General features: G+C 53.6%; 1 protein-coding gene across 1 annotated transcript in view; it reads left to right on the top strand.

Moving 5' to 3' along the window:
• Positions 1–17,648, top strand: part of MRC2 (mannose receptor C-type 2) — a 54,129-nt gene that overhangs the window by 23,488 nt on the left and 12,993 nt on the right. The window contains exons 2-10 of the mRNA XM_090291072.1: positions 8,503–8,904; positions 9,589–9,762; positions 9,932–10,096; positions 10,290–10,403; positions 10,859–11,002; positions 13,478–13,666; positions 13,821–13,975; positions 15,231–15,338; positions 17,215–17,330. Of these exons, the coding sequence (XP_090147198.1) occupies positions 8,503–8,904; positions 9,589–9,762; positions 9,932–10,096; positions 10,290–10,403; positions 10,859–11,002; positions 13,478–13,666; positions 13,821–13,975; positions 15,231–15,338; positions 17,215–17,330 (1,567 nt within the window). The remainder of the gene's footprint in view (positions 1–8,502; positions 8,905–9,588; positions 9,763–9,931; positions 10,097–10,289; positions 10,404–10,858; positions 11,003–13,477; positions 13,667–13,820; positions 13,976–15,230; positions 15,339–17,214; positions 17,331–17,648) is intronic.

The following is a 17,648-nucleotide window of genomic DNA, read 5'->3' as shown; positions in this document are numbered from 1 at the left end:
ACACCCCCCGCCCCCACAGGGGCCAGCTTGCACTGAGCCACCACCACCTGGGGGTCCCGGAGGACCAGACCGAGTCTGGGGACGGTGAAGGCTCCCTTTGTGAATGTACAGGAATTCCCATTGCCCAGCTCTGCCATCACAATCCCCTTCCCTTGCATTATTAGGTGGAGGTGACAAGCCCACCCTTAACCCATTCCCCGCCAGAATTTGCTTAAACATCTTCCTGGAACACCGCATATCACATTTGCAAAACATACATTTTAAGTAGGGTGAAGAGCATCTCCAGAAATGAATGATAAAGGAAGCCTATTGCAACCTCCCACCCCACCCCCCATGTATGACAGCAGCAGAGGAGCCCAGATGGGGTCGTTTGTTTGGTTTTAGTCACAGGCACTTCAAGCAGTGGGGGACTAGCAGTTCTGGCTGAAATGGAGGGGCTGTTGGGGAGGGGGAAGGAGAGGGTGAAAAGCCTGCAGAGTAGACGGAAACCCACAGAAGTCCGTGATCTTGGTGGGGATATTGGACAGTTGGACAGGGTATTGGGGCCTCAATGTCATGTGACTCCCCTGCCCTCCATAGAAGGGTTACCATCCCCCCATATACAGGTCCTCTGTGCATGCCTGGACGTGGATGTGGCTTTTAGCAGAGGTGATGCAGGGTGGGGTGTGGAGTCCCCCAGGTTGGCCTCTCGGCAGGGCGGGGCTGGCAGCTTCTGCTGACTCAGGGACATTTCCAGACCTGGCCTCGGGGCCAAGCTGCTCATTGAAAACAGCTGCTCCTCTTGGCCGGCAGCCCTGTGGGCGGCTTCTGCCTCTCCCTGGGATGACCCCTTGCCTCTGCAGGGAGGGGTGGCTGACTTCGGGAGAGGCTCAGCGGCTGGAGGCCACCCTGCCATACCCTCTGGTCCCTAGGGCTCCCCAGCTGGCCCCTGGTCCCCAGCTCTCTAGGAACTGAGCCAGACTGGTTGCTGGGTCCCCAGCCTTTCTTTGCTCCTGCTGTTCCCGCAACTTGGAACACCCAGCTTGTTCTTGTCTTAGCTCAGGCCTTTTGGGATTTTGTTTGACGTCCCTCATTCAGCAGATACTTGTTGAGTGTGCTGCGTGCCAGGAACTGTGCTAGAATTAACTTCCTCTGCCCTGCCTTCAGCATGATGTCTTCAGCTGGTAATGGAGAGCAGCTGTCTTATCCGAGGTCAGACCTCTGGCTGCCTCTGCTGCTGGGCTGAGGCCCAGGAAGCTGCAGGGACAGCTGAGAGCTTTGATGCTGAGAGGCAGCCAGACAGCCCAGTCTCTGTGCTCAGCCTCGTGACTCCACCAAAGCATTGCGTGTACCTTACAGCAGACGGAAAGGCGACAGTGACCATCAATAGGCAGGGAGAAGACTGTTCATTCACTGTAGAGCAAATAGCTTTAAACCCAGTTGCCTTAGGGTGAACACACAATACAGTATCCAGGTGATGTGTTATGGATTTACATACCTGAAACCTATGTAATTTTATTAATCAGTGTCACCCCAATAGTTCAATAAATTAAAAAATAAAAATAAGAAACAAAACCCAGTGGCCTCTGAACACAGGAACACATTTCCAGGATGGTGACCTGGATGTCTGAGAAGCAAGGAAGTAATGGGCTACAAATCCAAAAGATTCCTGTCACACTTCAGTTACCTGGAAAACCCATTTCTAGCCAACGCCAGCACCCCCAGCCATGCAGTATAAATCAGCGCTGACTTTTTGTTTTGCACACTTGATGTGTTGCTTGCAACTTTTTCATGGATGGCTTTGTGAGTCCGGCCTCTCCAGTTTCGTCAAGGTCTGATTTCCTTGTAGCGCAGTGCTTCACAAGTGCTTGTTATCCATGTGATTGAGAAAGCCTCTGGGGGAGCTCTGGAAGGGTGATGAGGAAGTCGGGGTAGGGCCCAGAGGCTGCAGCAGGCCAGGGAAGCTTGTAAGGGGTCTAATGGTCAGAGGGGATCCTGGAACGCTGGCCTCCAGGGGAGTAAGGAAAATGACCCAGTGTTCCGGACTGGGAGAAAGGTTCTGGCTTCGGGACATGGGGTTGTGTGTTTATCAGGATTCTTCTGGTTACAAGGACAGAACCCAATGCAAACAAGCCAGCAAAATAAACGGGAATGTGGCTGCAAATGATCAAAGCCAGGGAAGAGCCTGAGGAGCTTGGGGACCGGGCTGGCTGGTCAGCACCACTAGGAGTCACTTCCTCTCCTTCCATCTCAGCTCTGTGTCTCCCTATATTGTGCCCATCCTTGCCTGTAGCAGAAAGGTCTTCTCATGGTAGGAAACAAGGCCACTGGCAGCCCCAGTTCTAACAATCTCGACGGAGAGAGAAAACTTCATGTATTTCAAGGGAGGACTCCGATCACTGGCCAGGGAGGTGGATACTCTTAACTGGCTAAGTGAGCTTTACACCCACCCATATAGCCAGAGATGCAGGAAAAGTCTCTATAAATAATAACGGACATTTGCTGGGCAGACAAAACAAAGGCCAGAGACTATGAGCCGTCCAGGAGGTGATCAAGGATTCTGTCTTCGTATCTCCCATGCGGAGCCCAGCGCCTACCAAACCATGTGGTGATAGGGGCTGGATTATGTCTATGCTGCTATACTTGGCCCCATGCCAGCCTGGCACCTATGAAATTCTCAGTAAAGGTTTGTTGAGTGAATGAATGAATGATAGCAAGTTGGTGCCTAATGCACAGTTTCCTGCCTGGCTTCATTCGCGGATTCACTTACTTTGCTAGGCATGGTGTGGCTGCCAACAGAATGCAAGAGGTTGTCATTGTTCTTGGTGAGGACCATGCCTAGGTCCTAGCAAGGGGCATTGTGCTTTCAGGCATGTGAAATGAGGCCCGAGGGCAGGGGGGTGGGGTGAGACAGGAAGGGGCCTTTTCAGGATGGGGGCACAGGCCTCCCTACCTTGAGCCCTCTCTGCTGCACCTGTGGGTTTGCTGAGGGCGTGGATGCAAAAACAGTCAAATCTCAAAATGCCTCCATTCCCTTCCCTTTCCCATTAGTGGACTGAGCTCAACCAAAGCTCTCTTCTTCCTTAGGGCGCGGGAGAAACAGCCCCCTCTCAGTTTGGGGTGGAAAACGCTCTCGCAGAGCCCCTGGGACCCCCACCTCCAAGAATTCCCCTCAGCCTCCCCTTTGCTCTTCACCTCCCCTGTGACCTCCCTTCTGCTCCCAAATTCCTCACCCTTATCTCATGGGCTGCCCAGGCAGTTTCCTGACCTGCGTTCCTCACCTTCTGCCTCCTCCGGATCCTCGGTGTCTTCAGGGAGTCTGTCTGCCCTTGGAAGGCGCAGCCCCCTCCAGTGTCCCCCAGACACCTGGATTTTAAAGGGCTTCTTTGCCCTTGGGTCCTGCTCTGTCCAAACCCACTGTTCTCTAACCAGGACAGTGCTGTGTGTTTGCTTGTGGCCCCAGCGTTGCCTGTGCTCATAGCGGGCCCCCCAGGAAGATATGTGGATTTGTACCCAGAATGTCACAGGAGGGAGGGGACTTGCAGCCATGATTTATGTGACAGAGGAGGCAACTGAGGTACTGAGATTGGGCATCCTAATCTCTCTCCCTCTATGGGCTGCAGTTTTCTCATCTGTCAAGTGAGGGGAAGGTGGCCTGATGCTGGGATTGCCTCTCCTGACCGACATGGGTCCCTTTCAGACCCTTCATTTGCCATTTATTACAACTGCACAGCCTGGCTGGACTTGCTGTGGCCCATGTGCGGGTTTTCTGGTTGAGGAGGTGGGGATGACACTGTCCCCCAGGGCTGCAGGTGGCTCTTGTGACATTTTGGACTGTACTGTCCAGTTCCATCTCTGAGAAGCATCTACTTTTAAAGCAAGCACTGTTTTCTCTCTTTTCCGGTCCCAGGCCCTTTGCCTACCTCCTGCCGAGGGCCACTTTCTGTTCCAACTGTCTTCGCTGAAGTGGAGTTTCTGAGAACCAAATACCCAGACCCTAGAGGAGGCTCGGGAAGGCCTGGGTCAGGTCCTGTGGCCAGTTTATGGCCCTTGGAGGGTGGCTGGAAGGGAAGGAACCAGTTGAGGGGAGGGGCCCCGAGGAGGGATGCGTAGCTGTGGCAGTCGCCCTAAAGACCCTCAGGAAGTCACCTGTGTTTTGCCCAGAGAGGACCCCCCAGCCTGGTGCTGTTGAAGAATAGAGTGACCAGTGTCCCTGTCCTGCAAGCCTTCCTGCTGGGGTATTTTGAGCACTCAGTGAAAGGAGCTGTGAGCACTCTGTTTTAGGAAAATTAATCTGACAGCTGGGACATGAAGCAGAAAGATAGACTGGTTGGCTGTGGTTTTGAGGCATGAGGTTCATTTGTTTGTTCATTCAGTATTTATTCAGCACGATGGTGTCAGGCAGAGCTGTGGGTACCGGGGATCCAGTAGCAAAGACAGAGAAAGTCCTCAGGAGTTTCTGAACAAGAAGGGCGACGGAAAATAAACAAAAACATGTCAGACCATGAGTTCTGGAAATGGCAGGATAGCTTGTATGAAAGGGGCTACATACTAACCCCGAGGAGCTCAAGGGAATCAGAAAGGAACCACACACGAGGGTCTGAACATAAACATTCTTAACTAAAAGCTGGTCATGGCAGGAAGTCACATCCAGTCCTTGACAAGGGTCAATCTTTGCCTTAGTCGTTGTCTTTGTGGCTAAAATCATACACCTTTGAAATGTCAGAGTAATCTCCTTGCCCAGACCCCTCAGACCGCAACTGCCATGCGAGACCACCATTATTTTTATCTTGCTGCCCGCCCCCCATCTCTCTGTGCTGTGGATGTTCATTGTTAACTGTCCTCTACCCACCAGTGTAAAAGAAGTATGTGTCTGTTCTACTCTTTACCCAATCTCAGAGGTTCCCCTCTCCTTTGCTTTCTCCCGCCCCCTTAATCTACCACCAGTGAATTTCACGAAACCCTCTGGATAGGGTCTTCTCTGATCCTAATGTATAAAATAAGCTGCAAAACTGCCCTTCTCTGCAGCATTTTCTCGATCCCTTGAGATTTTGCTTCCCAGCAGTTGTCAGTTTGGCTCAGATAAACTCATAAAAATTCTCTACAGTTTTGGAGATTCTTATGTCGACATAGTCTAACTCTTGCCAAGAGTACTTACAGACTAAGGATAAAATATATAAAAAAAAAAAAAACAATGGTCAGAGAGCAACCCAAGGCAGCTGGATGCTGGGGAGGAAACAGTCTTTGAAAGTAATGGAGCAGATGAGGTGAATGACCCAGTGAAGTGGTTTTTCCCCATGAGAGGACCACCCCTTAGGAGGTGACAATGTAAGAATGTCCAAACCCGTACAGGATTGTTGTAAAAAATTATTTGTGCTAAACAGAGGAGACACCTGGAAGCAAGCTCTCAAGCCTGAGAAAAGTACTTCCAAGAAATGACAGTTTGCTGCTGCTTTTATGCATTTGGAATTAAGGAGGGAATATAAGGAGGATTACAGGAAGAGGGGAGAAAGCAAGGCGGGATTGGATTATGGGATAGTTAATAAGATTCTGTGCTCTCCCAAGGGAGATCTGAAGGTGTGTTAACTACAAACACAGAAACAGTGGGCAGGGCTTGCTTAAGGCAAAGAAAAGCCTTTTACTAAAGCAGTTATTTGCCTGGGGTATGACTACCCTCCCTGACCTGCCCAATTAGGAATTTATGATCAGATCACCCTGTGAAGTTACTTTCCCAGAACCCCACCGCCCCCTTTTTTTTTGTCCACGGAAGAGTTCAAACAGAAAGGTGCAGTTTTACTGGTCAGAGTTTGAGGCTACCAGGAAAGCTAAAAATCAAGAGGGAAAATTCTGGAGAGGAAGGAGCCATAGAGATGTCCCCTACAAGTTCTTAAGTTCTTGGCAACTGCTAAACGGTGCATGGGCAGTTTAAACTGTGGGGCTTTAAGGAGCCCGGGAAGAAACAGCAGCGGGGAAGCAGAGGTTTTTATTGCTGCTTGGTGTCGAGGAAACAGTTTGGAATTCAAGTTCTGCCAAGTTAGAGGCGCTTAGTAATTGCCTAAGGTTTTCCTTTGAAACTCCAGAAGGGCCTCACCTTATGATTAAATCCAAGGCTAAGGGCCACACCCTAAAACTAAAGACAAAACCAAAACAACCACACCCAAGCAAAGCCTAAAACCAAGCACTGTGGGGTCAAGATGGTTCACCAGTAATTTAACTGCCTGCCAGAACAAAACTCAACATTTTTCTTAGGAAGATAAGTCCAGGCTCCCTGAAACATGCCCTCCACAAGTTCCCATATAGAATAAAAGACTCCAGACTCCTTACAACGTTATTTACAATGTCCTGTTTATAATAAAAATTACTAGACATGCAGGCAGTGGGGAAAAGTGACCCATAGTCCAATACTAGGCTCAGGTACTGAACAAAATATCAGATAAATGTCACTGTGACGTGACTTTCAGTTTGATTTTTTTACTCATTATTGGTCCACGAAATTCATCCTTGTTTTCTTTATCGTCTTCAACACTCCAATGTTATTTTAAAAAGGATTTTAGAACTTATTTACCTCTTTAAAAGATCATCCTGGCTGACCATGGAGAATGGCCTAGAGAGGGAAGAGGAGGCCAGCATGGAAGAACAGAAGGAGCTTGGGTTTGACTCAGAAGCCTGGGACCAAATTTCAGCGCTGACCAGCCTGTGGCTTGGGTCAAATATTTTTGCCACCCTTTAGGCAGATTCTTTACATCTAACATGAACCAATAATAAACAAAACAACAGTGATAATAATAACAAACATAGGTAGTGTAACGGAACGCAGGTCCTGCTGCTTGCCGCCAAACTCGCGAGACAGGTGCTGGTGAAAAGGAAAGTGATTTATTCAGATGCCAGCAATCTGAGAAGATGGAGGATTCTTATCTCAAAGCCCATCTTAACATCTCAGTGCAGGCAGAGGTTTTTTATAAGAAGAGAGAGGGAATGTGGAATAAAGTGATCAAGGGGGTTGCAAAGTTCTCTACGCGTAGAGGAGCACAGCCCATTCTGATGAGGCAAGTGATGGTCCCGTGTGCATCATCCTGGTTTAGTCGTCCTGGCTTCACGTCATCCTGGTTCCTTGATTGAAGATCAGCTGTGTGCCAGCCCCTGTGCCAAACACTTTACAATAGTATCTCATTTAACCTTTACAACAGACTTTTTAAACGTTTGTAAGTTGATTTTTAGAGAGAGGAGAAGGGAGGGAAACATTGATGTGAGACAGAAACATTGATTGGTTGCCTCTTGTACACGCCCCAACCAGGTACTGAACCTGCAACCCAGGCATGTGCCCTGACCAGGTATCGAACCTGTGGCCTTTTGGTTTATAGGATGACACTCCAACTGAGCCACAGTGGCCAGAGCCCTTTACAACAGTCTTATGATGAGGAAACTGGGTCAGAGAGCAATTAAGCAACTTGCCTAAGTGACATATTAAGTGGCAGAGCTGGAATTTGAACCCTAGCAGTCAGATCATGATTTCAAGGCATGAAAATTTTCCGGAGGAGCTAGTGGTTAATGGAGGCTGGGATGTGCCGTGTGTGTGTGTTTTGTACTAAGTTGGGGAACAAGAGGGTCAGGGGAGGTGGTGAACCGTGGATGCCAGAGAGACTGGATTTGCTTACTGGCTGTGAGATACCATGACTAGATCACTTCCTGTCCTTAAACTCTTCTCAAGTTTCTTCATTTCTCTCTTTCTCTCTCTTTCCCTTTAAAATGCAACAATAGCTTTAAGATATAACAGCTTTGAGATGTAACTCACATATCATAAAACCCATTAAATTGTGCAGTTAATGGGGTTTTAGTATATTCAGAGTCATACAACTATCACAACCATCTAATTTGAGAACATCACCCCAAAGAAACCCTGTCTCTTAGCAGCCGCTCCCCGTCCCCATCCCCTCAGCCCAGCCCCAGGCAGCCACTAGTGTACTTCCTATCAACTTCAGTCTTGATTTCTTAATCTGTAAAGTGGGTGTGTTGGGGGGCAGGTTGGATTTCACTCTCCCACAGAGTATTTCCACGGTGAGGTGGTGGGTGAGAAGATGCAGAATCCAGAGAGCTAAATGTTGTCTGGAAAATAGGAGTGAAATGGTTATGGGGATGTGAGTGGTTGGGTATGAGGTGTGGTGAATGGTTTGGGGAGATTCTCAATGGGAAGAAAGGATGGAGCCAGTAAAGCCGAGGAACCAGGGGGAAGAGCGAGACAAAGTTACTGCAGGCCGGGGCACTTGGACCGAAAACTGCTCTGTAACAGGTTTGGGATAAAGGCTGTAAGGTATGTGATGGGAGTGCCTGCACCTCTCCTAAAATCATCAGGAAGGTATATGGTACCCATGTGCCATGTGGAATTGGGTTTGCTTTTCGGGCGGGACAGAGGGCTGAGACCCAGCCCCAGACTTACGGTCCAAGTCTGTCTGTAGGTGGCACTGGTCATCGAGGGCTAACCAGGAGAGCCCCAATGATGGCTTCATCTCCTGCCTTCCTTTCTAGAACCCAATGTCTTCCTCATCTTCAGCTACGGACTGGAGGGCTGCCTGGAGGCCCAGGGTGGGCAAGTCAGGGTCTCCCCACGCTGCAGTAAGAGCCTTCCTGCCCAGCGTTGGAAGTGGGTCTCCCGGAACCGGCTCTTCAACCTGGGTACCATGCAGTGCCTGGGCACAGGCTGGCCGGGCACCAACACCACAGCCTCCCTGGGCATGTACGAATGTGACCGGGAGGCCATGAATCTTCGCTGGCACTGCCGCACGCTGGGTGACCAGCTGAGCCTGCTCCTGGGGGCCCGTGCCAGCAACACATCGAAGACTGGCACCCCTGAGCGGGGCGACCAAACCCGCAGTGGCCCGTGGCGCATCTATGGCAGCGAAGAGGATCTGTGTGCTCGGCCCTACTATGGTAAGAGACTGCTTGCAGGGGACAGTGTCGGGGGGGACTAGAGCCACGGAAGGACAGACTTTGGGGTGCCAAGGCCTTTGTCCTCTGCAGATCATTGGCAGTCACATTGTTAATTGAGATGGGAAGCATTTTTGAACAAGAAAATTAACTTCAAAGCCTTTCATTTATTTTTTTTTAAATTACATGAATACACACTTGTAAAGGCCTCAAACAGTACAAAAGTGTATAATGTAAAATTTCTTTCCCTAGACCTACTCCCCAGGGAAATCCCAGGGTAACCCCCAGGGACTGCTCCATCCCAGGGGTGCTTTTCCTAGAAGCCACCCTGGGATCCAAGGTGGAATCTGGGGAGGAAGGTTGCACAGTGCAGCGCCCAGGCTGGGGAGCTGTGTAGGGATTAATCCAGGGTCAGACCTCTGGGGGTGACCTGGAGGCCCCCTCACCCAGCTGGAGTCTGCACAGCCATCAGAGGCATTGGAGAACCCCTTCCCAGCTTTGTGGGATGAGCAGCAGGACCTCTCCCAGGCTCCTGGGACAATCTGATGGCAGAGGGAGCCTTAAAGCCACCATCTGATGCCACTGCCCCTCCCCCCTCCGCTGACCCATGCCCAGCCGGCTCTCTGGGTTCTAGGGTGAGGTCGCCTTGAGGACCTCGATGCCAAGGCCTGGCTCCCTTCCTTGCAGAGGTCTACACCATCCAGGGGAACTCCCACGGGAAGCCCTGCACCATCCCCTTCAAGTATGACAACCAGTGGTTCCACAGCTGCACCAGCACGGGCCGCGAGGACGGGCACCTGTGGTGTGCCACCACCCAGGACTACGGCAAGGATGAGCGCTGGGGCTTCTGCCCCATCAAGAGTGAGAGCAGGGCAGCTCCCATGGGGGTGCGGGTGGCAGACCTTTCAGGCCCCCCCCCCACAACGTGGAGCAGGCTGTGTGGGGGTCTCCACGCTCTGGGGGGGATCTCTGCGGAGGCCCTGAAGCAGAGGACTGGGGAGGGACCCATGTCTGGCTGTCATGGTGGCAGGTAATGACTGTGAGACCTTCTGGGACAAGGACCAGCTGACCGACAGCTGCTACCAGTTTAACTTCCAGTCCACACTGTCGTGGAGGGAGGCCTGGGCCAGCTGTGAGCAGCAAGGGGCCGATCTGCTGAGCATCACCGAGATCCACGAGCAGACCTACATCAATGGTGAGCTGGCGGGCTGACCGGGGTCTGACCCACCTGAGGACAGGGCAGGGCACCGGGACCCGGAGCCCTGCTCCTGCCTTTGGAGGACCCTCAGCCCTTTCTGCCTGTGGGGATGAGGACCGCATTGCTGGGGGCAAAGAGTAGGCGGGCTGCGGGTGGGCGGCCGGCTCTCACCGTTGCGCCTTGCTGGCAGGGCTCCTCACTGGCTACAGTTCCACACTGTGGATTGGCCTGAATGACCTGGACACCAGTGGAGGCTGGCAGTGGTCAGACAACTCGCCCCTCAAGTACCTCAACTGGGAGAGTGGTGAGGCACGGGGTTCGGGGCACAGGGCGGCCTGGGGACCCCCGTGGGCACTGTCCCCTCAAAGTGGAGGTGGGAGCGGGGCAGATTCCCTCCACCTCCTGGATTGGTACCACTGGCCCGTGCAGGGCGTTTGTGTGAATTAGAAACTAATGCTTAGGGCACAGGACTGGGCAGTGGACTGGATTTCAGCCCCGTGTACCCAGAGCACCAGCAGCCTGGCCAGGGGAGCTGGGTGGGGCTGCTGCCAGTGGCTGAGTAGAGCTCCGGGCATGTGGGCCCACAGCTGAGAAGGCGGTGGGGCCCTGTGTGCTCAGGGAGGTAGGGCTGAGTGGAGTGCTGGGCGTCTGTCTCCAGCGGGCTTCCGCTTCCGAGGGAGCAGGAGGTTCAGAGGAGGGCTCCAGGGGCTGGGATGTGAGTCTCTCTCCTGGGGTGCTGGCGCCCTGCCCTCCCCACAGATCAGCCGGACAACCCAAGCGAGGAGAACTGTGGAGTGATCCGCACGGAGTCCTCCGGCGGCTGGCAGAACCGCGACTGCAGCATCGCACTGCCCTACGTGTGCAAGAAGAAGCTCAAAGCCCCAGCAGAGCCAGAGCCTCCCAGTGAGCCTTGGTCCCTGCACGGGTGGGGGTGCGGCAGGCGGGGGTGGGGCTCATCACAGCACAGCCACAGCCTCCTAGCACAGGTGACTGATCCTCCCAGTTCTGACTTAACGGTTCAGTTAAAGTCTGAACAAATCAGAAAGTGCCATGAATTCATTCATTCGGGGATTTGCTGAGAACTGTGTTAAATGCTGGAATTACCTTGTCCTTGTGGAGGTCACAGTCTGCTGGAGGTGACAGACATCTGAACGCACAATTGGAATATCCTGAGTTATGTACTGTTATAAAGATACTTGCAATAATGTTACAGGAGGAATTAATTAAACTTCCTAGAGTTAAAGAGGGTGTCATGGAAGTGACATTTGATTTGAGCCCTTCAAGTTGACTGTAAGTTTAAAAAGGCATAAAGAGGTGTGAGCGGAGGTGTGGAGGCATGGAAGACCCAGCGGCTGTAAGGTTGGGGAGTGGTCTGTCTGGTTGCAATATAGACTTGTAACTACTTCAAGTATGGTCCTGAGACCAGCAGCACAGTGTCACCTGGGAGCTTGTTATAAATGCAGAGTCTCAGGCCCTGCCCCAGATTCACTGAATTAGACCTGAACTTCACAAGACCCAGTACCTGCGACTCCTGTGCAGGTACAGTGTTAGCAGCACTGGCTTAGAGAGCGTGGTGAAGAGAACAGTTCGGAAAGGCAGGTCGCAGCCAGTCCCTAAAGAGTTGGTGCTGGGTGACGTTTGGGTGGGGACAGGTTTTCAAGCCAGGGGAGTGTCTTGTTGGCATATGTGATTCATAGGGGCCTCAAGGAGGAGTTGGGGGTGGGAGACAATGGGTGGGGCACTGCTTTGGGGATTCTGCCCCTCAGTGGCCCAAAGGGGCCTTTAAGTCTGTCAGTATAGGTTGCAGGGGCTCCTACAGGAATCCAGTGATCCTGGGAATGGTGAAGAGGGAATTTTTCCAAGTAAAATACAGCAAAACCAGAAAAACATAACAAAACACAAACTCACCGAAAGTAAAGGGCTTACAGAGTGCAAGTTCTGCTTCTGACCATTACACTGAGACTGATTAGGGCAGTCAGCTTTTGCCCCCCACCCCCCCGCTCGGGGCTGGGAGCAAAGCCTTGAAACCTTGGCATCCCACATCTAGGGTACTTCACCTCTAACACCTGTTCCAGGTCTCCCAGAAGCTGCTTTCTGAAGGAAGGAGGGCCAGTGTGGGCAGGCCTAGCCCTCTGGTCCCCCTAGGGACATGCTCCTCACCAAATCCTCTGTCCCCTGGAGCTCCTAGGTGTGGCCCCTGTGAGGCATCTCAAGAACCTGCAGATATCTGTGGCTTTTATCTTCCTCTTTCATCCCAGCCTACTCTCTGCAGGAGGCATTTCTCTCTGCCTTTTGACCTTCCTCTTTCATCCCAGTCCCCTTCTCTCTGCCTTCCAGGCCTCAGCACTCAGAGCATGCCATTTCAAAGGCAGGCACCACTGTGCCCCAAAGCATCGACCTTTCCTGAGCTCCCTTCCTCCTACAGCCCAAAGCAGGCCCTGGGGGTCTGAACACCCACGAAACTCTGGTTCTGTCTGGGGCAGCAGCCTTGGGTCTTTGCTTAGTGGCCAACAGAGGGGATTGACAGGTCCAGAGCCCAGGAGGAATCCACTCTGGCTTTCAGCCCTGCCCACTTGCTTGGGCTGGACCCTGGAGCAGCTCCTAGGATGGAGTGGATCCCAGAATCCTAGTGTTGGGTGATGCTTCAAGGGGGCACATGCTTTCGCACCCAGCCAGGCAGAATCCTGCCCAAGCCTGACATTGTGTGTCCAGGTTTGGTAAAATTTCATTTCCTCTTGCCAAGGGCTTGTTTGTCTTAGCTGCCCTTGGACCCCGAACCCCAGAGGGTGAACCTGAAATGCAAGGAAGTGGGGGTGCGGAAGGGCCTGGGACCTATCCGTTTGTCAGCCCTGGGGTGCAGGGAGAGGAGCTGGGGTGAGGGGAGCAGCATTAGGAGAAATCCCAGCCAGGGATGCCAGCCAGTGAGCAGTGACTTTACCTGCTGCCCACCCAGTGCGGCCTTCATCCTGAACCACCAGGGCCAGTACCGAGTCCACATTCAGTAGATGTTATTTGAGATGATGACGCTGATTTTGTTTATTAAGCAAGGTGGACATGAGCTAAGGTGGAGCAGGAAACTCCATTTTCAGAAGAGGAAACTGTGGCTCCCAGGGCTGGTCTGTCCTGAATCATTGCCCATCTCTTTCTGAGAGCCCCAGCTAGAGGGGCTGTCCTGTCTTGGTTGGAATCTGCCACTGGGCCTCCAGCAGCCAGGAAGGTTTTGTCTTTTCATCGTCATTCAGCATTTAGACCTGTTCTGGCAGGAAGGGTTGATGCGTGATGCGTTTAGGGAGACAATGAATTTGAGGCCTTGCCCGTGTCAATGCCCAGTGGGTCTGGTGCCCAGGTTGGGCAGCTTGGTTCCTTGGGTCTCTGCAGATGTGTGGGCCAATGTGAAGGTGGAGTGTGAGCCCAGCTGGCAGCCCTTCCAGGGCCACTGCTACCGCCTGCAAGCCGAGAAGCGCAGCTGGCAGGACTCCAAGAAGGCGTGTCTGCGGGGTGGGGGCGACCTGCTCAGCATCCACAGCATGGCCGAGCTGGAGTTCATCACCAAGCAGATCAAGCAAGGTGAGGGGCTGGTCGTCCACTGCCGGTCTGGGCTAGAGGACAGGGCCTCCCGATGCCCATCCAGTCCTGCCCGGGAGGCTCGGGACCATCCCTCCCGCCCCTGCTGGTGGTCAAGGCTGACCTCTCCACGTCCTCTCTCCTGCTGCACCCCCAGAGGTGGAGGAGCTGTGGATCGGCCTCAATGATTTGAAGCTGCAGATGAGTTTTGAGTGGTCTGATGGGAGCACTGTGAGCTTCACCCACTGGCACCCCTTTGAGCCTAACAACTTCCGGGACAGCTTGGAGGACTGTGTCACCATCTGGGGACCGGTGAGAATCCCCTTTCCCTATCACAGGGCCCCAAATACACCCCAGCCTTCTGGTGCTACCCCATTCCCATCTGTGCCTGCCTGGAACCCCACCCCAGTGCCTCTCAGAAACCCCATCTTCCCCCCAACCCCTCTCCTTCCACATGGAAAGATTGCCAGTGTTTGACTCCCCCTTTTTCCCCAACTAGCTGGGTCACTTTGGGCAAATTACTTAACCTCTCTGTACCTCGATTTCCTCATCTGTCCATGGAACACTTAACAGTGCCAACCTCAGAGGGTCATTGGGAGGATTAAAGGAATTAATTCTCACAAAGCCTCAGGATGTTGCCTGGAGCCATGTTGGTCTCCTGCCAGCTGCTGTTCCCCGCCTGCAGGTGGCATCAGAACCCACGTTATGTGGACATGCTCCACAGGCCAGACCGAGACTGCTCTGTGCAGGGTCCTGTCTCCTTGAACTTCGGGGGTGATGACTATTTGCCATGGCTTTGACTCAGAGGCAGGGTGGGTTGGTGGAGGAATTGATGCAAGACTTCAAGCAGAGATAAAGAACCCTTTAAAAAAGGGACAAAGCGATTGTGAGAGACTACCCACTCCAAGGACAGATAGGACACTCTCCCATGAGATACCACAAGCCGTGCCAGGGACTGTAAAGACAGAGTCATCCAGAGTAGGGGCTGCTGTTTTAAATTTTATCAACAATGATTTGTTAAGTGTCTGCTACGTGCCAGGCCTTCTCTTGGGGGCCGGAATACACAAGCACTGGCTGGATCTAAAGGCAGACAAACCACTGGCTGGGAGGCAGAGGGCAGGGGAGGGCGAGGCATTAGGAGAGGTTGAGGCCTGAATTCCTGTTTAGCTCCATCCTCCAAGATCCAGGTCTGGGCGCACAGTCTGTGCTCAGCCTGGCTCTGCAGTTACTGGCTGGTCACCGTGCAGAACTGGGAATCTCATCTGCCTGTCCTGCCAGTGAGCTATAAATAACCTAAAGGAGTGCCCCGCCCCATTTAGATGATGTCTGTTGACCTTCTCTTAAGGCATTTGTGCATCTACTCTGTATGCTCTCATCAGCCCTGTGAGGCTTATAGAACTAACCACTCTCTCCCATTTTAGAGCCTGGAACACAGAGAGGTCAAGCCTCTTGCTCAGAATCACACAGCAAGCAGAGGCAGGGGTCAGGTCTAGAAACCTGGTTTGCTGAAGGTTTTGGGAGATTTGGGAGAGGAGGGCTGAGACTCCCTCTCCCCCTGTGTCCCCAGGAGGGTCGCTGGAATGACAGCCCATGTAACCAGTCCTTGCCGTCCATCTGCAAGAAAGCAGGCCAGCTGAGCCAGGGGGCCCCTGAGGAGGACCATGGCTGCCGGAAGGTGAGGGTGCTTCTGGACCTGGGTGCTGGTGGGGCCAGCCAGAGGGGTCCCAGGGGAGGGGGTGGAAACCCTGCAGCCCCCCTTTCCTCGGCACACCCTTCTGGCTGCCCCTTTCCAGGGATGGGTGGGGTGGGGGGCTATTTGGAGCAAGCAGAGCTCCCCACTCATATCCCTGAGCCCCCTCTCCATGGGGAAGCCACTTCCCAGAGGTGGCAGTGGGCACCCCAAGTCTGGCCAGCTGTCACCCTTTGCTGGCATGCACCACACCATCCGAGGCAGTGGGTGCTTATCTGTCTGTCTCTTCTGGAGGCATGAGGCCATTCTGGGGTCTCACTCCTTGTGCTCTCAGCCCTAAGGGCTACCAGATGTTCGATGTTCAGGGAGGGAACAGATTAGGACCCAATGAGGGAATAAGTGAGTGGGGGCGTGAGTGTGTGAATGAGGGTGAGCGTGGGTGATCAATCCACCTTCCTCCTCCGGCCTCCCAGGCCCCCTCTCTGGCCCCAGCCAAGCAGTGTTTATGGTGTTTTGGCTCCTGGCAGCTCCATCTGCCCAGGCCATGCTCTCCCAGCCAGTCCCTTGCCAGTCTGGCTCCTCTGTTTCCCTTTTGATTAAGCCTCCTTACCACTCCCCACCCCACCTGCACCCAAAACTCTACCCCAGAGGGAGAGCAGGAAACAACAACAGGCATGACCTCTAGTGGGGAGGAGGGAGAGAGCGAATGGGGGCCCAGCTGAAGAGTCTGGGGGACCAGCATGGTCAGGGAGTGGCCCAGGGGCCCTGACCTGGCCTGGGTAAGGTGGGGGTTGGGGGTGGAGAGGAATTACTGCTAACTGCCCCAGCACCAGGGTTGTCCCAAAATATGTGGGGGATGCTAAGTAGTCTCGGTTAACACCCCGGGAGAGCCAGGGGTCTTCGAGTCCTGCTGGGCATGCAGGATCCCCCTCCCCCCACACATGTGTGTGTGCATGTACACATGTGCATGAGCGGACATCTGCACCAGCTTCTCTTCTGCCCTGGCTCCCGCCCAGAGGGCCGCATTTCTCTCTCCCGACCTCGAGCCCACCCCAAGGCTTCCCACTTGAAGGCCTGCTGGAGGCGAAGGCCCTGGCGGGCATCTGGAGTCACCTTAGGAGAAGCAAGGCTGTGGTGGGGACAGGCACAGCGTTCGTGGTGTGGGTTCAGGTCCTGGCTCCACCTTGTACTGTCTGTGTACAAAATCAGGTCTCCTAACTTCTCCGAGCCTCAGTTCCCCATCTGAAAGGCAGGAGTAGAGAGCCCCTCAGGGTGGGCCCAGGGGAAAGGGGTGGATAGGGTGGGAGGGCTGGGGGGTGGAGAGCCTGCTCAGGAGCCAAGGTCTCTCTGCAGCGCCTTGCTGAGAGTCTGCTCCCCTCCACACCCCCAGGCCGGGCACATCCTCCGGCTCAGCTTTTCCAGGCCCCTGAGGATCACCCGGCCCCTTCCGCATCCTGGCAGCTTCCCCAGCATTTTGGCTCTGGTGTCTCAGCCAACTGGCAATGTTCCCAGTGCTTCTCTTGGTTAAATGTTCAAGAGAGGAGTCTGATGGGCCACTTATCTTTCCACACCAGGCTACAGGCCAGGCCTCTGACTGTCCTCGAGCCGCCACCCTTGGCTGTGCGTCCACCCCCGGTCTGGCCATTGGCGGTCATGGTGGGAAGGGGAACGTGGGGCAACAGGTGCAGAATACGCGCAGGGAGGGCCATGCCTGGTGTCAAACAAGTCCCCTCTGTCCTGTGCCCAAGCCTCCAGCACATTCAGTGATGCCACTAATAGCAACCCCCCACCCCAGGATTTATGGGGAGAGGGGCATGCCCTCCCCACAGACACCCCTCCGTTGCCCACTCTCTTGAGCCAGGGTTGGAAGTGGCACAGCCCATCCTGCTACTGGCTGGGAGAGGACCAAGTGACCTACAGTGAGGCCCGGCGCCTGTGTGCTGACTATGGCTCTCAGCTGGTCCCCATCACCAACAGGTACAGGAGGGGGTGGGTGCCCAGACTGGCCTTCACCCATGTCCTGCCCTAATGTGGCCCTCCATCAGATGGGGTAGTATCCTGTCAGCTGGCTCCAGGGCCTTTTTCTAATATTGTCACAAGAAGGACTCCTGATTGTTAAGTGACTCCAGTGTGGGGTGGGCCTGGGCAGGCGCCCAAGCAGGTCTAGGTGTGGGCTAGATGCCTAAGAGGGACCTTGGCTGTGTCTGATTTTCTCTCCTTTCTTCTCAGCCAAGCACGGAAGGCAGACAGTAGAGGGCCATCTGGGTTACTGTGTGTCAGCTGCGGGGTCCTTAG

Source organism: Furipterus horrens, unplaced genomic scaffold (genome assembly GCF_987537825.1).
Source record: "Furipterus horrens unplaced genomic scaffold, mFurHor1.1.pri manual_scaffold_11, whole genome shotgun sequence".
In the NCBI taxonomy this organism is placed as follows: domain Eukaryota; kingdom Metazoa; phylum Chordata; class Mammalia; order Chiroptera; family Furipteridae; genus Furipterus; species Furipterus horrens.
The sequence above is the reverse complement of the archived record's forward strand: the minus strand, read 5'-3'. Positions and strand labels throughout refer to the sequence as shown.